Genomic DNA, 19118 nt, shown 5'->3' with positions numbered 1-19118 from the left:
GCAAGTTATTTGATTTATTATTGAACTTAATGCAAGTTATAACACTTTTATTTGATTTATTATTGAACTTGATGCAAGTTATAACACTTTTTTGATTTATTATTGAACTTGATGCAAGTTATAACACTTTTTTTGATTTATTATTGAACTTGATGCAAGTTATAACACTTTTATTTGATTTATTATTGAACTTGATGCGAGTTATAACACTTGTTTTATTTATTATTGAACTTGATGCAAGTTATAACACTTTTTTGATTTATTATTGAACTTGATGCAAGTTATAACACTTTTATTTGATTTATTATTGAACTTGATGCAAGTTATAACACTTTTATTTGATTTATTATTGAACTTGATGCAAGCTGTAACACATTTTTGATTTATTATTGAACTTGATGCATATTATAACACTTTTGTTTTATTTATTATTGAACTTGATGCAAGTTATAACACTTTTTTGATTTATTATTGAACTTGATGCAAGTTATAACACTTTTTTTGATTTATTATTGAACTTGATGCAAGTTATTTGATTTATTATTGAACTTGATGCTAGTTATAACACTTTTATTTGATTTATTATTGAACTTGATGCAAGTTATAACACTTTTGTTTTATTTATTATTGAACTTGATGCAAGTTAACACTTTTTTGATTTATTATTGAACTTGATGCAAGTTATTTGATTTATTATTGAACTTAATGCAAGTTATAACACTTTTATTTGATTTATTATTGAACTTGATGCAAGTTATAACACTTTTTTGATTTATTATTGAACTTGATGCAAGTTATAACACTTTTGTTTTATTTATTATTGAACTTGATGCAAGTTATAACACTTTTTTGATTTATTATTGAACTTGATGCAAGTTATTTGATTTATTATTGAACTTAATGCAAGTTATAACACTTTTATTTGATTTATTATTGAACTTGATGCAAGTTATAACACTTTTTTGATTTATTATTGAACTTGATGCAAGTTATAACATTTTTTTTATCTATTATTGAACTTGATGCAAGTTATTTGATTTATTATTGAACTTGATGCAAGTTATAACACTTTTATTTGATTTGTTATTGAACTTGATGCAAGTTATAACACTTTTGTTTTATTTATTATTGGACTTGATGCTAGTTATAACACTTTTTTGATTTATTATTGAACTTGATGCAAGTTATAACACTTTTATTTGATTTATTATTGAACTTGATGCAAGTTATAACACTTTTTTTGATTTATTATTGAACGTGATGCAAGTTATAACACTTTTGTTTTATTTATTGAACTTGATGGAAGTTATTTTATTTATTATTGAACTTGATGCAAGTTATACCACAACTGCACAGTTATTTTATTTATTATTGAACTTGATGTTATTTTATGTTATTGAGTTTGAATGTATACAACTTGATATTCAATACATTTGAAAATGTTAAAGCTTGGCATTAGCGCTCTGTTGGGGCGATGGGGGCAGGTGGGGCTTGAAAACTCCCCCTTGTCCAAAGTGGGGGATGACAAAAAAAGTTTGAGAACCACTGCTGTACGCATAGCAATTTTCTTAGAATAACACACAACTCACATAATGTGTTTTCTGTTGTGAATGTGTCCGGGGTAGATATGCGTTCTACTGAGGTGGCAAATCATGATGCGTTCAGTCGATCGCAGCATCAAGCAAACAATCTGAAAATTCCCGTCGTATCAATTCCTAGATATGGTCGAAACTATTTAAAGTGCACTACGTATAATAAACGCAACATTATTAATATTGCTACTACGGATAATTTCAACAAAAACTCGTCAAAACAGCCCAATACTTATAATATGGGCTCTTTAAACATAAGATCATTGTCTCCCAAAACGTTATTAGTTAATGAGGTCATTAGAGACAACAATCTTAACGTCACTGGTCTTAGCAAAACCTGGCTCAAACCAGACGATTTCTTTGCGCTAAATGAGGCATCTCCTCCTAACTATACGAATGCACATATTGCCCGTCCCCTTAAAAGGGGTGGGGGGGTCGCACTAATATACAATGAAAACTATAACCTTACCCCTAACCTAAATAATAAATACAAATCGTTTGAGGTGCTTACTATGAGGTCTGTCGCACCGCTGCCTCTCGATATGGCTGTTATCTACCGCCCCCCAGGGCCCTACTCGGACTTTATCAATGAATTCTCAGAGTTCGTTGCTGATCTAGTGACGCACGCAGACAATAATCATAATGGGGGACTTTAATATCCTATGTAAAATTAGGTACACTTTGTTTTTAAATCATATCGTTTTGTATATTATTGATTTTTATTTCATTTACTTACACTTATATTGTCTGTTTATTTACCTAGTATCAGTACAGAAATATACTGTACCACACCTCCATACTTTAATCTCCGCACACTTCTACAGGAACCTTTAGTTCTAGGAACAAAAAGATCCCGGAACTTACATTTCTTGAACTTTTGGTGAAAAAAGACCATTAAATATTGCTTTAAATTAAAATAATGGAAAAACCTGCACTTTGATAAACTCACCGACTGACAGACTTAAATACTAACATGAAAAGAAGAGACATTAACGCCTTTCCCACATTACTGCAACTAAGATACTCAATTGTGTACTCTCTTAGAACAGAGTGATTGTCCCAGTGGCCTAGTGGTTAGAGTGTCCGCCCTGAGATCAGTAGGTTGTGAGTTCAAACCCCGGCCGAGTCATACCAACGACTATAAAAATGGGACCCATTACCTCCATGCTTGGCTCTCAGCTTTAAGGCTTGGAATTGGGGGTTAAATCACCAAAAATGATTCCCGGGCATGGCCACTGCTGCTGCTCACTGCTCCCCTCACCTCCCAGGGGGTGAACAAGGGGATGGGTCAAATGCAGAGGACAAATTTCACCACACCTAGTGTGTGTTTGACAATCATTGGTACTTTAACTTAATTATCAGAGGAATACGAGATGGTGTGTTCAAGGACCGCTGAACAAAGTAGGACACCACGACGCCCACCAGATAAAATAAATAATAAATAGTAGATTTTGTTATTTACTGCTGAAATGGACCAAAAGAACTTGCCTGACCCTCATGAATTCATCATGAGGGTCAAGAGCGGACAAAAGCCTGAACTTTTATGTAAAATTAGGTACACTTTGTTTTTAAATCATATTGTATATTATTGATTTTTATTTCATTTACTTACACTTATATTGTCTGTTTATTTACCTAGTATATACTGTACCACACCTCCATACTTTAATCTCCACACACTTCTACAGGAACCTTTAGTTCTATGTAGTGATGGGTTGATGAGGCGTCATGAAGCGTTTCGACACATTGCAAAACTGTATTGATACTGTGTCGATACTGTGTCACTAAATACTGACATCTGCTGGACATTAAAAATCCCTACAGGCAACCTATGGACCGACTCAACTGACACTGATTTGATGCCCTAGTACAGGGGTCACCAACCTTTTTGAAACCAAAAACTACTTCTTGGGTACTGATTCATGCGAAGGGCTACCAGTTTGATACACACTTAAATAAATAAATATATTGTCATTTGTAAGTTACACGTAAGTGTGATTTAAACAAGAATAGCTAAATAAATACATTTATATGTATAAATAAATGGGTATTTCTGTCTGTCATTCCGTCGTACATTTTTTTTTCCTTTTACGGACGGTTTTTTGTAGAGAATAAATGATGAAAAAAAACACTTAATTGAACGGTTTAAAAGAGGAGAAAACCAAAAAAAATTTAAAATTAAATTTTGAAACATTGTTTATCTTCAATTTCGACTCTTTATAATTCAAAATTCAACCGACAAAAAGAAGAGAAAAACTAGCTTATTTGAATATTTTTGAAAAAATTAAAAAAAGAATTTATGGAACATCATTAGTAATTTTTCCTGATTAAGATACATTTTAGAATTTTGATGACATGTTTTAAATTGGTTAAAATCCAATCTGCACTTTGTTAGAATATTTAACAAATTGGACCAAGCTATATTTCTTACAAAGACAAATCATTATTTCTTCTAGATTTTCCAGAACAAAAATTTTAAAAGAAATTCAAAATACTTTGAAATAATATTTAAATTTGATTCTACAGATTTTCTAGATTTGCCAGAATAATTTTTTTGAATTTTAATCATAGTAAGTTTGAAGAAATATTTCACAAATATTCTTCGTCGAAAAAACAAAAGCTAAAATATTTATTATTCTTTACAATAAAAAATAAATACATTTACTTGGACATTTATTTAAATTGTCAGGAAAGAAGAGGAAGACATTTAAAAGGTAAAAAGGTATATTTGTTTAAAAATCCTAAAATCATTTTTAAGGTTGTATTTTTTCTCTAAAATTGTATTTCTAAAAGTAATAAGAAGTAAAGTAAAAAAATAAATGAATTTATTTAAACAAGTAAAGACCCATCCATCCATCCATTTTTGTTGTATTTTTTCTCTAAAATTGTATTTCTAAAAGTAATAAGAAGCAAAGTCAAAAATAAATGAATTTATTTAAACAAGTGAAGACCCATCCATCCATCCATTTCTACCGTTTATTCCAAGTGAAGACCAAGTCTTTAAAATATTTTCTTGGATTTTCAAATTCTATTTGAGTTTTGTCTCTTTTAGAATTAAAAATGTCGAGCAAAGCGAGACCAGCTTGCTAGTAAATAAATACAATTTAAAAAATAGAGGCAGCTCACTGGTAAGTGCTGCTCTTTGAGCTATTTTTAGAACAGGCCAGCGGGCGACTGATCTGGTCCTTACGGGCTACCTGGTGACCGCGGGCACCGCGTTGGTGACCCCTGCCCTAGTATATACAATAATATAAACCAAGTCATTGTATTTCATTTAGGATTATTTCATATCTTCATTTAAATAAAAATATATTTTTATCTTTTTTAGATACAGTCAATAAATAATGTGAACATGTATCATAACATGGACATCTAAGAGAACGTGTTGTGGATGATTGTGGACTGGGAATTGTTTTAATTTTATTTTTTTACACATTTTTATAAAAAAAAAAAAAAAAAAAAAGTTTTTCCGACGTATTACATTTTAGACGATTTCTCTTCTTAGTTATTATTTCTCCGGCTGTAGAAAAGACCCGCTCACAGGGCAGTTGGCGTATCGGTCACGTGACCAAAACAGCTCATGATCGGTCACGTGACTTTCTAAAACCGACACAGGGTTTTGCTCTATGAGCTCGACGCATGCGCCGATGCATCGGTGTTGCCGGACCCATCACTAGTTCTAGGAACTAAAAGTTCCCGGAACTTAAATTTCTTCAATATTGCTTTAAATTAAAATAATGGAAAAACCGTGACTGACAACTGCACTTTGACAAACTCACCAACTAGCTTAAATGCTCACATGAAAAGAAGAGACATTAACGCCTTTCCCCATTAAGAAAGGACATTACTGCAACTAAGATACTCAATTGTGTACTCTCAGTACAGAGTGATTGTCCTATTATCAGAGGAATACGAGATGGTGTGTTCAAGGACCGCTGAACAAAGTGGGACACCACGACGCCCACCAGATAAAATAAATAATAAATAGTAGATTTTGTTATTTACTGCTGAAATGGACCAAAAGAACTTGCCTGCCCCTCATGAATTCATCAAGAGCGGACAAAAGCCTGAACTTTTATGTAAAATTAGGTACACTTTAAAAAAAAAAATCAAATCGTTTTGTATATTATTGATTAGTATTTCATTTACTTTCACTTATATTGTCTGTTTATTTACCTGGTATCAGTACAAAAATATACTGAATATACTGCTTTGAATTAAAATAATGGAAAAACCGTGACTGACAACTGCACTTTGATAAACTCACCAACTAGCTTAAATGCTAACATGAAAAGAAGAGCCATTAACGCCTTTCCCCATTAAGAAAGGACATACTAAACTTATGCAAACACATTACTGCAACCAAGATACTCAATTGTGTACTCTCTTAGTACAGAGTGATTGTCCTATTATCAGAGGAATACGAGTTGGTGTGTTCAAGGACCGCTGAACAAAGTAGGACACCACGACGCCCACCAGATGAAATAAATAATAAACAATAATAGATTTTGTTACGCACACTTCATTTAAAAAAAGTCTTCAAGTGCCTGAGTACAAACCAATATTTAAATGAATAATCATTAAAATACTAAGACTAAAAGACAATGGTCTACAGAGAACATGCACTTACTTCTCTGGCAGTGGTTCTGGGACCAGCAGCGTCCTCGGAAGTGTCCGTTGATGGTGTTCTGCGGGCAGACGGTCTGGCCCTGGGCCGTGCCGGGACACACGTCGCCGCACTCCCGGTCGTTCTTGTTCTCCACGATGTAGTTGTCCTCCACCGAGTCCAGGATCTTGGACCAGTCCAGGGTGGCCAGGTAGCAGAGGTCCGGGTTCTTCTCGATCCTCACCGCCCCCCGGGTGATGTTCATGAGGCTGTGAAGGCCCACCTCCTTCAGCTGCAGCATCTCGTAGATGACCAGGGCGTAGTTGAAGAAGAGGTTGTTGCCGCGGACCACCGTCAGGTTGGGGAAGAGGTCGGTGAGGGAGTCCAGGCCGTAGACCCGGAACAGCAGCATGTAGTCGGTCACCACTCGTAACTTGGGAAAGCTGAGGCCCCGGAAGTCCTCGGTCTTGGTCTTGAACATGAGCAGGATCTTCAGGTGGCCCTCGATGATGGTGCAGTTCTCCAGCGACTGCAGGTTGGTCACATTGTTGCGGATGTCTTTGCTCTGACAGACTGGAAACAAAGAGATGACATCATTAGTACAACCTTTCATGGGTAGTCGAGTAGTGTGAACACTCGACTACGTTTCCCTGATCAAACATGTGGAATATTAGCACTGCAAGAAGCTCAACTTCCATGGCAGATATCATGTTGATTGCAAGCTAGTATGTCGCAATATACACACTGCAAGTATATATATATAATGTAGTAATAGACACCTTCATAACAATATGTAATATGTACAATATACACACTGCAAGTATATATATAATGTAGTAATAGACACCTTCATAACAATATGAAATATGTACAATATACACACTGCAAGTATATATATATAATGTAGTAATAGACACCTTCATAACAATATGAAATATGTACAATATACACACTGAAAGTATATATATATAATGTAGTAATAGACACCTTCATAACAATATGTAATATGTACAATATACACACTGCAAGTATATTTATAATGTAGTAATAGACACCTTCATAACAATATGTAATATGTACAATATACACACTGCAAGTATATATATATATAATGTAGTAATAGACACCTTCATAACAATATGAAACATGTACAATATAGACACTGCAAGTATATATATAATGTAGTAATAGACACCTTCATAACAATGTAAAATATGTAGAATATACACACTGCAAGTATATATATAATGTAGTAACAGACACCTTCATAACAACATGTAATATGTACAACACTGCAAGTATATATATATATATATATATATATATATATATATATATATATATATATATATATATATATATATATATATATATATAATGTAATAACAGACACCTTCATAACAATATGTAATATGTACAACACTGCAAGTATATATATAATGTAGTAACAGACACCTTCATAACAATATGTAATATGTACAACACTGCAAGTATATATATATGTATATATATATATATATATATATATATATATATATATATATATATATATAATGTAGTAACAGTCACCTTCATAACAATATGTAATATGTACAATATACACACTGCAAGTATATATATATAATGTAGTAACAGACACCTTCATAACAATATGTAATATGTACAACACTGCAGGTATATATATATATATAATGTACTAACAGACACCTTCATAACAATATGTAATATGTACAATATACACACTGCAGGTATATATATAATGTAGTAACAGACACCTTCATAACAATATGTAATATGTACAATATACACACTGCAATTATATATATAATGTAGTAACAGACACCTTCATAACAATATGTAATACGTAGCAATATCAATATGTAATATGTAGCAATATACACACTGCAAGTATATATGTATAATGTAGTAACAGACACCTTCATAACAATATGTAATATGTACAACACTACAAGTATATATATATATATATATATATATATATATATGTATATATATATGTATATATATATATATAATGTAGTAACAGACACCTTCATAACAATATGTAATATGTACAATATACACACTGCAAGTATATATGTATAATGTAGTAACAGACACCTTCATAACAATATGTAATATGTACAACACTACAAGTATATATATATATATATATATATATATATATATATATATATATATATATATATATATATATATATATGTATATATATATATATATATATATATATAATGTAGTAACAGACACCTTCATAACAATATGTAATATGTACAATATACACACTGCAAGTATATATATCATGTAGTAACAGACACCTTCATAACAATATGTAATATGTACAATATACACACTGCAAGTATATATATATAATGCTACAAAACCATATTTAGAAGGACATAAACAGTTTTCTCTGCTCCAACTATGAAAGCATTCAATCTATTAATAAGATTCACGGGAATTCACGGAGGGCCGGCGTGTTGCGGCTGACTTTGTGAGGGTGAACTTCCCAGTCAGTTACTGCTTGGCCAAACAAACATGTCAACAGTCCAAACGTATAAATGGAAGGCTTTAAGAGACGTCTAAATGGATTGCCGCCAGTAAAGCCTGTAATCACCTGACTGTCACATAAACCCAGCTTGTTTACTACCACGCACCACTCCTCTACTCTCCTCTACTCTACTCTCCTCTACTCTCCTCGCCGCCATTTGCTGCACAAAGTTCTGCAGACAGCCTGCAAAGTGACCACTTTTGTCACCTTGCAAAGGAGGAAGGAAATGGCTGAATGTGCACAAAATGCTGCCTTGGGAAGTTGGCTTCTGTCCACCTGCTTCGACCGTCTTGGTTGCCAGGTCTAAGGCTGAAACGACGCGTCGACGTAGTCGACGTCATCGGTTACGTAAATACGTCGACGCCGTTTTTGTGCGTCGGCGCGTCGCATATTTACGTCACACTACTGTCATGGCGGAGCGCAAAGCAGACGATGCGAGCGAGGGGAAAAAAGCACGCCAAAAGTCGTCAAAAGTGTCGGAGTATTTCAATAAACGGCCTAATAATGTTGTTGTATGCACACTGTGTCGAGATGAAATGGCCTATCATAGCAGCACAACGGCTATGAACGAACATTTGAAAAGAAAACCCCCGACAGCGTTCTTGCCATCACCATCAACAAGTCATTCGTCCGCGTGCGTATACGTTGTCATCATTACACAAAAACATGAATGTGTCATTTGCATCTGCGTTGTAAATTCATAAACTAAAGCACCGTTTGGCTCTGAGAGGCGCGTTTGGGCGTGCCTGTTCAGTGTTTACAAAGACGCGCTCCTCTTTAACGCTGTGGAGAGGCGGCGGCGGCGAGCGAGCGGCGAGGCGGGGCGCGCCGGGAGCGACGCCGCAAGAGACAGGGGACGACGAGCGAGCGAGGAAGAGGAGCTGAAAAGCGAGGAAAGAAAGAGAAAAGAGTTGGAAGAGAAAAGACTTTGTGTAAAATTAAAAGATCGTAAACCTGGCAAAGCCGTCTGGCGTTCAGTCTGTCGGTCCTGAAAGAACCCCACGGCACAAGACGTGTCACAAACGCTAACGTTAATTAGTTGTGCAAATACCTTTTACAACATTAACAGTTACATATACTATGTACAAACCAACAATTAACTTTCACTTTAATCATACTATCATTGTTGTGTTATTAAGCAAAATAAGCAATACTTTTACTTTTGTTGAAATGTTTACACTGTACACTTTTTTGTATTGGATGTTTAGCTTTATTTTTGCACATTTTAGCAAATAAGCAATACTTTTACTTTTGTTGAAATGTTTACACTTGTTACAGAATATTTCCGTTTTGCACTTTTTTGTATTGGATGTTTATCTTTATTTTTGCACATTTTAAAGCAAAATAAGCAATACTTTTACTTTTTAAATGCTTATACTATTCCAGAATATTAAGATTTGCACTGGATGTTTACTTTTATATTTGCACATTAAAAAGCAAATAAGCTACTTTTAATTTTGTTAAATGTTTACATTGTTACAGAATATTTTGTCATGTTGTTGTCAATGTTGACTGAGTGGCCATACTTTTTTTTTTTTGTAAATAAAAGCCATGCCTTTTGAAAAAACTGGCCTACATTTATTTTTTTCCTCTTCATTTTAAATAAAAAAAATAATCGGTAAAAGGAAAAATAATCTATAGATTAATCGAAAAAAATAATCTATAGATTAACCGATTAATCGGAAAAAATAATCTATAGATTAATCGATAGAAAAATAATCGTTAGCTGCAGCCCTAATTGTATCTAAGTTATCACAAAACTTTGTGTTTCAATGAGTTCCCGGCGAGAGGACAAAAGCTGTCTTTGATCCTACCAAGCAAAAGGCTTGTAAAACTCCACTGTGTAGGATGGGGAGCGACATGAGGGTGTCGGTTTCTTTCTTCTATTGCAACGCACAGTTAGATTTTATCTTGACGAGATCTACAAAGCGGAAAGGAAGCAGGGTCTGACTCCCCTCCGGGCACCTTTTCTTTGAACTGTTTTGTAACCAAAGGCAATGGCTGTTTACGACCCCTCGTCCCTTAGAAACAGATAATAATAATAATAATAATAACTGGGATTTATATAGCGCTTTTCTAAGTACCCAAAGTCGCTTTACATGTAGAACCCATCATTCATTCACACCTGGTGGTGGTAAGCTAATTTCATAGCCACAGCTGCCCTGGGGTAGACTGACGGAAGCGTGGCTGCAATTTGCGCCAACGGCCCCTCCGACCACCACCTGTCATTCATCATTCAATTCACCGGTGTGAGCGGCACCGGGGGCAAAGGGTGAAGTGTCCCGCCCAAGGACACAACGGCAGCGATTTTTGGATGGTAAGAGGCGGGGAGCGAACCTGCAACCCTCAGGTTTCTGGCACGGTTGCTCTACCCACTACGCCATGCCGCCCCAGTATTGCCATGTAATCAGGGAAAGTCCAAATAAAAAAAAGGAGGCGTACAATCTGACGTCAGAGCGTGGTGGGCAGTCCAGACGTTTCTCCTCAATTGAGCCAAATTTAATTCTGTCACTGTTTAATTCCTTGCTTCTTGTCTTGTTTAATAGACGTCATCAGTGTTTGAACCTGACACAAATAGCAAAAAAAAGTTAACACGACTATAAAAGACCAGGGATGTCTAAATCCTAAAGTGACGACATGCTGGCTGCCAAGTCTGGAGATCTCCAAGTTGTTCGAGCCCTCATCACTGACCACCATGGCAACTATAAGGCCCACCTCCAATGAGTTCCCGGCGAGAGGACAAAAGCTGTCTTTGATCCTACCAAGCAAAAGGCTTGTAAAACTCCACTGTGTAGGATGGGGAGCGACATGAGGGTGTCGGTTTCTTTCTTCTATTGCAATGCACAGTTAGATTTTATCTTGACGAGATCTACAAAGCATAGAGGAAGCAGGGCCTGACTCCCCTCCAGGCACCTTTTCTTTGAACTGTTTTGTAACCAAAGGCAATGGCTGTTTACGACCCCTCGTCCCTTATAAACAGATGTTGCCATGTAATCAGGGAAAGTCCAAATAAAAAAAAGGAGGCGTACAATCTGACGTCAGAGCGTGGTGGGCAGTCCAGACGTTTCTCCTCAATTGAGCCAAATGTAATTCTGTCTCTGTTTAATTCCTTGCTTCTTGTCTTGTTTAATAGACGTCATCAGTGTTTGAACCTGACACAAATAGCAAAAAAAGGTAACACTTTAATGTTAGCATGATTGCGTTTGCATGCTGACAGTTGCGTACCAAGTAACATGACTCTAGTTGCAAATTTAGCGCAAAAAGTTATAATGCTAATGTAGCTCGACATTAATTAGCTTAAAATACCTTTTTCGTCAACTTTCTCTCCTTACTTTTTGCCGGGTGTCAACTCGTTCAGGTGCACTTCTGACAGGCGATTTAGAGCGTTTTTCAAAATAAAGCAACAAGTCACGTTTTTTGTGACATCTGACCTGTTTTTCAAACGTATTATAGCCAATAGTATGTAAATAATAGTCTATATACGGTATATGCATTCATACAAGGAATCACTTAAATTAGTTTTCATGTCAAAAAAAAAAGGAAAAAACTTATTTTGAAGGTGTTTACATGGAGGGGAAACCCTGGATACAGTGTCATATATTTTGGTATTTCACCAATGTTAACTGTTAGCATGCTAATATTGGCATAGTACTGTTAGCATGATAGCTTTTTTTTTTTTAAACTAATTTTGCTACTTCACACTATCTATCCAGCATGCTAACTTTAAGCATGCTAATATTAGCATACTACTGTTAGCATGCTAGATTATTTTTGTAACACATTTGATCATATTGATTGTTACTTGACACCATCTGCCAAAAGAAGAAAGCAGCATTTACCCGGCGGTGCAGATCCAGATAAAGGTGGGAAAGAAGGCAAAAGGGGTGTAGAAAAAGGCGGAGGGAGCGAGCAGGATGACGTAAGGGACCCACAGGACAGTTGGGGATCACATGCATGAATGGAGGGCCGCGCTCAAAGGGCCCCACAGAAAGGAGGCGGGACTAGTGGACACAAATAAACAATCTTTTTGTCTGCCATATCTGGAGCCACGGGGCACGAGTGACTGAAGCCGGTTTTGACCCCGCCGTCACCCGCCCTCCCGCGCGGGGACCACCCGTACGCAGACGGCGTGGGGGCCCCGGCTGAGCCCTTAATTACAACAACAACCCAATCAGCCGCTAATGAGCGCGGGGGAACATGGCGTGCCACGCTGTACGGGAAGCGTCTGACACTTCCTCTGGCGGCGGGGATGCCGCAAGCAGGAGGAGGTGCGAGACAAATGGAAATAGAAAATGCAACTAAACTAAATCCCAACTAGGGAGGGGCGATACGGTCTCAAATCTGTATCGTGATATATGTTGCAGTGATAACGACATACATCATCATGTATTAGTTGCCATGTAAATGATAATAAAACATTTCCAAAAAGGTCTCACAGGCTTCTAATTTAGCTGCTGACGTATGTAGCAACATATTACATCATCTAATATTCTAAACTATCATGTGTGTAGCAACATATTACATCATCTAATATTCTAAACTATCATGAATGTAGCAACATATTACATCATCTAATATTCTAAACTATCATGTATGTAGCAACATATTACATCATCTAATATTCTAAACTATCATGTATGTAGCAACATATTACATCATCTAATATTCTAAACTATCATGAATGTAGCAACATATTACATCATCTAATATAAGCTTATATAACTTTATAGTGACATGCAAAATCGAGTTTCAAATAATAATAATAATAATAATAAAAATATCAATGGCATATCAAATACAATTTAAATAAAAATTGAATGCCTCTTTTCTATTTGCAGCCTTCTGAGGTAAATATCAACATTAACTTTTTCCACAGGCTAATAAATTTGAAAATAATATAACAATGAATAAAACAACAATTCAGGACTTTAAACTGCTCAGTTTGCAACACACTGATCTAATCTGATGTGCCCAAGCCAGATACCTGACATCTTTTCTTGGATGCTAGTTCATTAATGTCAGGGCTCAGGCTTTGAGCTGAGGCAACCTTCATTATCGAACGAAGGTGTTCAACAGTCATTATATCTCGTCCACCCGGACCACAGTCTTGGGGGCGTGCCTTAAATGCACTGTCTTTAACGACCCAGTCACAAGATATGTGCGGCTTTGGTACGCACGCACGAGTGAATGCAACGCATACTTCATCAACAGCGATACAGGTTACACTGAGAGTGCCAGTATAAAAAACTTTAACACCTTTAGAAATATACGCCACACTGTGAACCCACACCAAACAAGAATGACAAACACATTTCGGGAGAACATCCGCATCGTAACACAACATAAAGACAACAGAACAAATACCCAGAATCCTTTGCAGCACTAACTCTTCCGGGACGCTACAAAATACACCCCCACTACCACCAAAACCCCCCCCCACACACACACACCTTGTAGCATCCCCGAAGAGTTAGTGCTGTAAAGGGTTCTGGGTATTTGTTCTGTTGTGTTTATGTTGTGTTACGGTGCGGATGTTCTCCCGAAATGTGTTTGTCATTCATGTTTGGTGTTGATTCACAGTGTGGCGTATATTTCTAACAGTGTTAAAGTTTTTTATTCGGCTACCCTCAGTGTAACCTGCATCGCTGTTGATGAAGTATGCCTTGCATTCAATTTGGCCCGCGGGCCAGAGTTTGACACCCATGTTCTAAACTATCATGTATGTAGCAACATATTACATCATCTAATATTCTAAACCAGTGGTCCCAAACCACCTTGTGCGGCCCGGTACCAATCGATCCAGGGACCGGTACCGGGCCGCACAAGAAATTTAAAAAAATAAAAAATATATATATATTCTTTTTTTTAATTAAATCAGCATAAAAAATACAAGATACACTTACAATTAGTGCACTAACCCAAAAAAAACCTCCCTCCCCCTTTTACACTCATTTACACTCATTCACACAAAAGGGTTGTTTCTTTCTGTTATTAATATTGTGGTTCCTACATTATATATCAATATATATCAGTTTCTGGCTTTTCACTCCCTTGTCTTGTTTGCATGATTACCCATTAGTTTCACCTGTTCCACGTTTGGACTCATTGTGCACTCTTGATTGTCACCATAGCAACCCATTAGTTTTCACCTGTCACGTCACGCACCTGTTTCACGTCTTGAGTCACGCACCTGTTTTCGTTAATCATGTCTGTAGTATTTAAGTTCAGTGTTTTTCAGTTTGTCTTTCTGACGACCTCACCACATTTATGCTCTGTCCATTCTTTCCATGTCCATTCCTCAAGCAACTATTTTCGTCCAAGCCAAGTAAGTTTTTGTTCCATGTTTATAGTCTTTTTGGTTTCATAGTTTGCTCTCCGCCATTGTGCGTGTTTTTCGTTTGTACTTTTTGCTATAGTCTTTTGATTTCATAGTTTATTCTCCGCCACTGTGCGCGCTTTCATTTATTCCTTTTTTTTTGATAATAATTAATAAATCATGTACCGTATTTTCCGCACTATTAGCCGCACCTAAAAACCACAAATTTACTCAAAAGCTGACAGTGCAGCTTTTAACCCGGTGCGCTTTATATATGGATTAATATTAAGATTCATTTTCATAAAGTTTCGGTCTCGCAACTACGGTAAACAGCCGCCATCTTTTTTCCCCGTAGAAGAGGAAGTGCTTCTTCTTCTACGCAAGCAACCGCCAAGGTAAGCACCCGCCCCCATAGAACAGGAAGCGCTTCTTCTTCTACTGTAAGCAACCACCCGCCCGCGTAGAAGAAGAAAAAGCGCGCGGATATTATCGTACGTTTCATTTCCTTTGTGTGTTTACCACAAAATGGCTCCTACTAAGCGACAGGGATCCGGTTCATGAAAAGACGCAATCTCTCCATCCGCACACGGATTACTATTTCACAGCAACTGCCTAAAGACTTTCAAGAAAAGCTGGCTACTTTCCGTGCATATTGTAAAAACAAGATAGCTGAAAAAAAGATCCGGCCAGAGAACATTATCAACATGGACGAGGTTCCACTGACTTTTGATATTCCTGTGAACCGCACTGTGGATACAACGGGAGCACGTACGGTGAATATTCGCACCACAGGGAATGAGAAGTCATCCTTCACTGTGGTTCTAGCTTGCCATGCTAATGGCCAGAAACTTCCACCCATGGTGATATTCAAAAGGAAGACCTTGCCAAAAGAGACCTTTCCAGCCGGCGTCATCATAAAAGCTAACTCGAAGGGATGGATGGATGAAGAAAAGGTGAGCGAGTGGTTAAGGTAAGTTTACGCGAAGAGGCCGGGTGGCTTTTTTCACGCAGCTCCGTCCATGTTGATATACGATTCCATGCGCGCCCACATCACGCTGGTTTTAATATATTATTAAAGTTTGACTGACCTATTTGACTGTTTTTTTGACATTCCTTTAGCGCAGTTAGATGCGGCTTACAACACTTATAGGTGGACAAAGTTTTGAAATATGCCGTTCATTGAAGGCGCGGCTTATAACCCAGGGCGCCTTATGGTGCGGAAAATACGGTACCTTCATTCCCGTCTCGCCCGAGCCAACTTTCCGTTGCATCCCGGAAAAGCACGCACCCAAGACCAAGTCTTGACAACATAATTGTATTTTTTTATGACAAAAAATAAATAAATACCATACCCCCCTTTATTAAGTGTTTGCGTATAATTTTATTAAACAAAAACAGTTTTCTTTTAAGTAATGTAGAAATAATATAGAAATTGATCACCGCTGATTATTGAATCGTGTGGCGTCCACTAATAACCTGACTAAAACCAAGGCATTGCAACTGTACAAATTCATATTTATCTTTCAACTAATTATAAATTACTGTAAATATGTATTTAGCAGGATATTTTAAGAACAAAAAGTGAAATAATAACGTTCAGGCCAAATAAGAAGAAAGAACAATAAACTGTTTTGCCTTTGCTGGCATGCATGAAGAGAAAGATGATTAGTAGTAAACAAATACAACTTGGATTCTGTTATCTTGCATATTCTTTGGCTGCAATTACAGATGGATTCTTCTCCTATTTTTAAACCAGCGGCAGCTCGCTGGCTAGAGCGTCGGACCACTTTAGCCACTTTTGGAGTGCGGGCTCGGAGCCCTCTGCGGCCCGACCTCGCCTCCGCTTTGACGGGCGGCCACATGTTAGCTCAGAGTGAAAGCAGACCTGTGTAGCATGAAAGCAGGTGGCGGTCTGGTTCCTCTCCCTGACATCTCCGTGAGGTGACCTGGCCGTTACTGAGACAATACGTGGCGGCGAACGCGCCGGTGGCAGAAAAAGACGCGGAGTTTGTTGATGGAGCGATGGTGGAAAGTCCTGAGATGTGCGCTCGCCCTTGCCAAGCTGCGGCTTCCGCACTGAAAAGTGATGCGGAGAAAGTGCACCGGAGGCATTTTGATCAACTTGTGCTTCCAAAACTAAGAATCGTGGACCAGAATAACAGAACAGGAGCCAAGAGACGCAAGATGGTGTTGGGGGTGAGGGGGGGGTTGGTCTACACAGCAAAATATAAGATAGACCCAGATCAACCAAGGCCACTTGTCCTACATAAAACATGCCAACAGCATCACAGTATTGTGGCGACAAAATAAAAGCCGCCACACTTTAAAAATGAAGGTTCATTTTACGGGAAAACTAATTCAAGTAATACATCGTAGAGTCTAGAGCAGGGGTGCTCATTACGTCGATCGCGAGCTACCGGTCGATCTCGGAGGGTGTGTCAGTCGATCACCAGCCAGGCATTAAAAAAATAGTCCTAAAAATGAGCGATCATAAATCTTCCCTATGACGTCACTTTCGTCACTTGATTGACATTCACGGCACCCGAGGGTCTTCTGAGATGACGCTGGCTGCTGCCAGCTCATTAAAATGACCGACTGGAAGGCGAGAAACACTTTATTTCAACAGACTCTGGCGCCGTACCTGTCGTCAAAACTCCAAAGACCGACTGCACAGTTGCACAGTTGCGCTAACAAAACGAGTCTCAGAAAGCTGGCGTGCACAAGCTAGCAAGCTACGGAGTTTGCCGACAATGTATTTCTTGTAAAGTGTATACAAAGGAGTACGGAAGCTGGACAAATAAGATGCCAAAAACCAACCACTTTCATGTGGTATTGGACAGAAAGGAGGACTTTTTTCTCCTCCATTCGAAAATGCGGACGTTTTTAGCACCACTGTCTGATTCCAATCAATGCAAGTCATCACAATCAGGTAATACACCAACTTATATTCTTGTCTTCATGAAAGAAAGGAATCTATATGTGTTAAACATGCATGTATTATCTTTAAACACTTTTAACTTATTAACAATATTAACTATATGTGTTAAACATGCTTGTATTATCTTTAAACACCTTTAACTTGTTAACAATATTAACTATGTGTTAAACATGCTTGTATTATCTTTAAACACCTTTAACTTATTAACAATATTAACTATATGTGTTAAACATGCTTGTATTATCATTAAACACCTTTAACTTGTTAACAATATTAACTATATGTGTTAAACATGCTTGCATTATCTTTAAACACCTCTAACTTATTAACAATATTAACTATATGTGTTAAACATGCTTGTATTATCATTAAACACCTTTAACTTGTTAACAATATTAACTATATGTGTTAAACATGCTTGTATTATCTTTAAACACCTTTAACTTGTTAACAATATTAACTATATGTATTAAACATGCTTGCATTATCTTTAAACACCTTTAACTTGTTAACAATATTAACTATATGTATTAAACATTCTTGCATTATCTTTAAACACCTTTAACTTGTTAACAATATTAACTATATGTATTAAACATACTTGTATTATCATTAAACACCTTTAATTTATTAACAATATTAACTATGCTTGTATTATCTTTAAACACCTAACTTATTAACAATATTAACTATATGTGTTAAACATTGTATTGTCATTAAACACCTTTAACTTGTTACCTACTCAGTGGCCTAGTGGTTAGAGTGTCCGCCCTGAGATCGGTAGGTTGTGAGTTCAAACCCCGGCCGAGTCATACCAAAGACTATAAAAATGGGACCCATTACGTCCCTGCTTGGCACTCAGCATCAAGGGTTGGAATTGGGGGTTAAATCACCAAAAATGATTCCCGGGCGCAGCACCGCTGCTGCCCACTGCTCCCCTCACCTCCCAGGGGGTGATCAAGGGGATGGGTCAAATGCAGAGGACAAATTTCACCACACCTAGTGTGTGTGTGACAATCATTGGGACTTTAACTTTAACTTAACAATATTAACTATATGTGTTAAACATGCTTGTATTATCTTTAAACACCTTTAA

General features: G+C 36.9%; 1 protein-coding gene across 1 annotated transcript in view; it reads right to left on the bottom strand.

The window, feature by feature from the left end:
• Nucleotides 1-19118, bottom strand: part of insrb (insulin receptor b) — a 297078-nt gene that overhangs the window by 200813 nt on the left and 77147 nt on the right. Inside the window, exon 2 of the mRNA XM_061976197.2 lies at nt 6223-6771. Coding sequence (XP_061832181.1) covers nt 6223-6771 — 549 coding nt within the window. The remainder of the gene's footprint in view (nt 1-6222; nt 6772-19118) is intronic.

Source organism: Nerophis lumbriciformis, linkage group LG14 (genome assembly GCF_033978685.3).
Source record: "Nerophis lumbriciformis linkage group LG14, RoL_Nlum_v2.1, whole genome shotgun sequence".
In the NCBI taxonomy this organism is placed as follows: Eukaryota; Metazoa; Chordata; class Actinopteri; order Syngnathiformes; family Syngnathidae; genus Nerophis; species Nerophis lumbriciformis.
The sequence above is the reverse complement of the archived record's forward strand: the minus strand, read 5'-3'. Positions and strand labels throughout refer to the sequence as shown.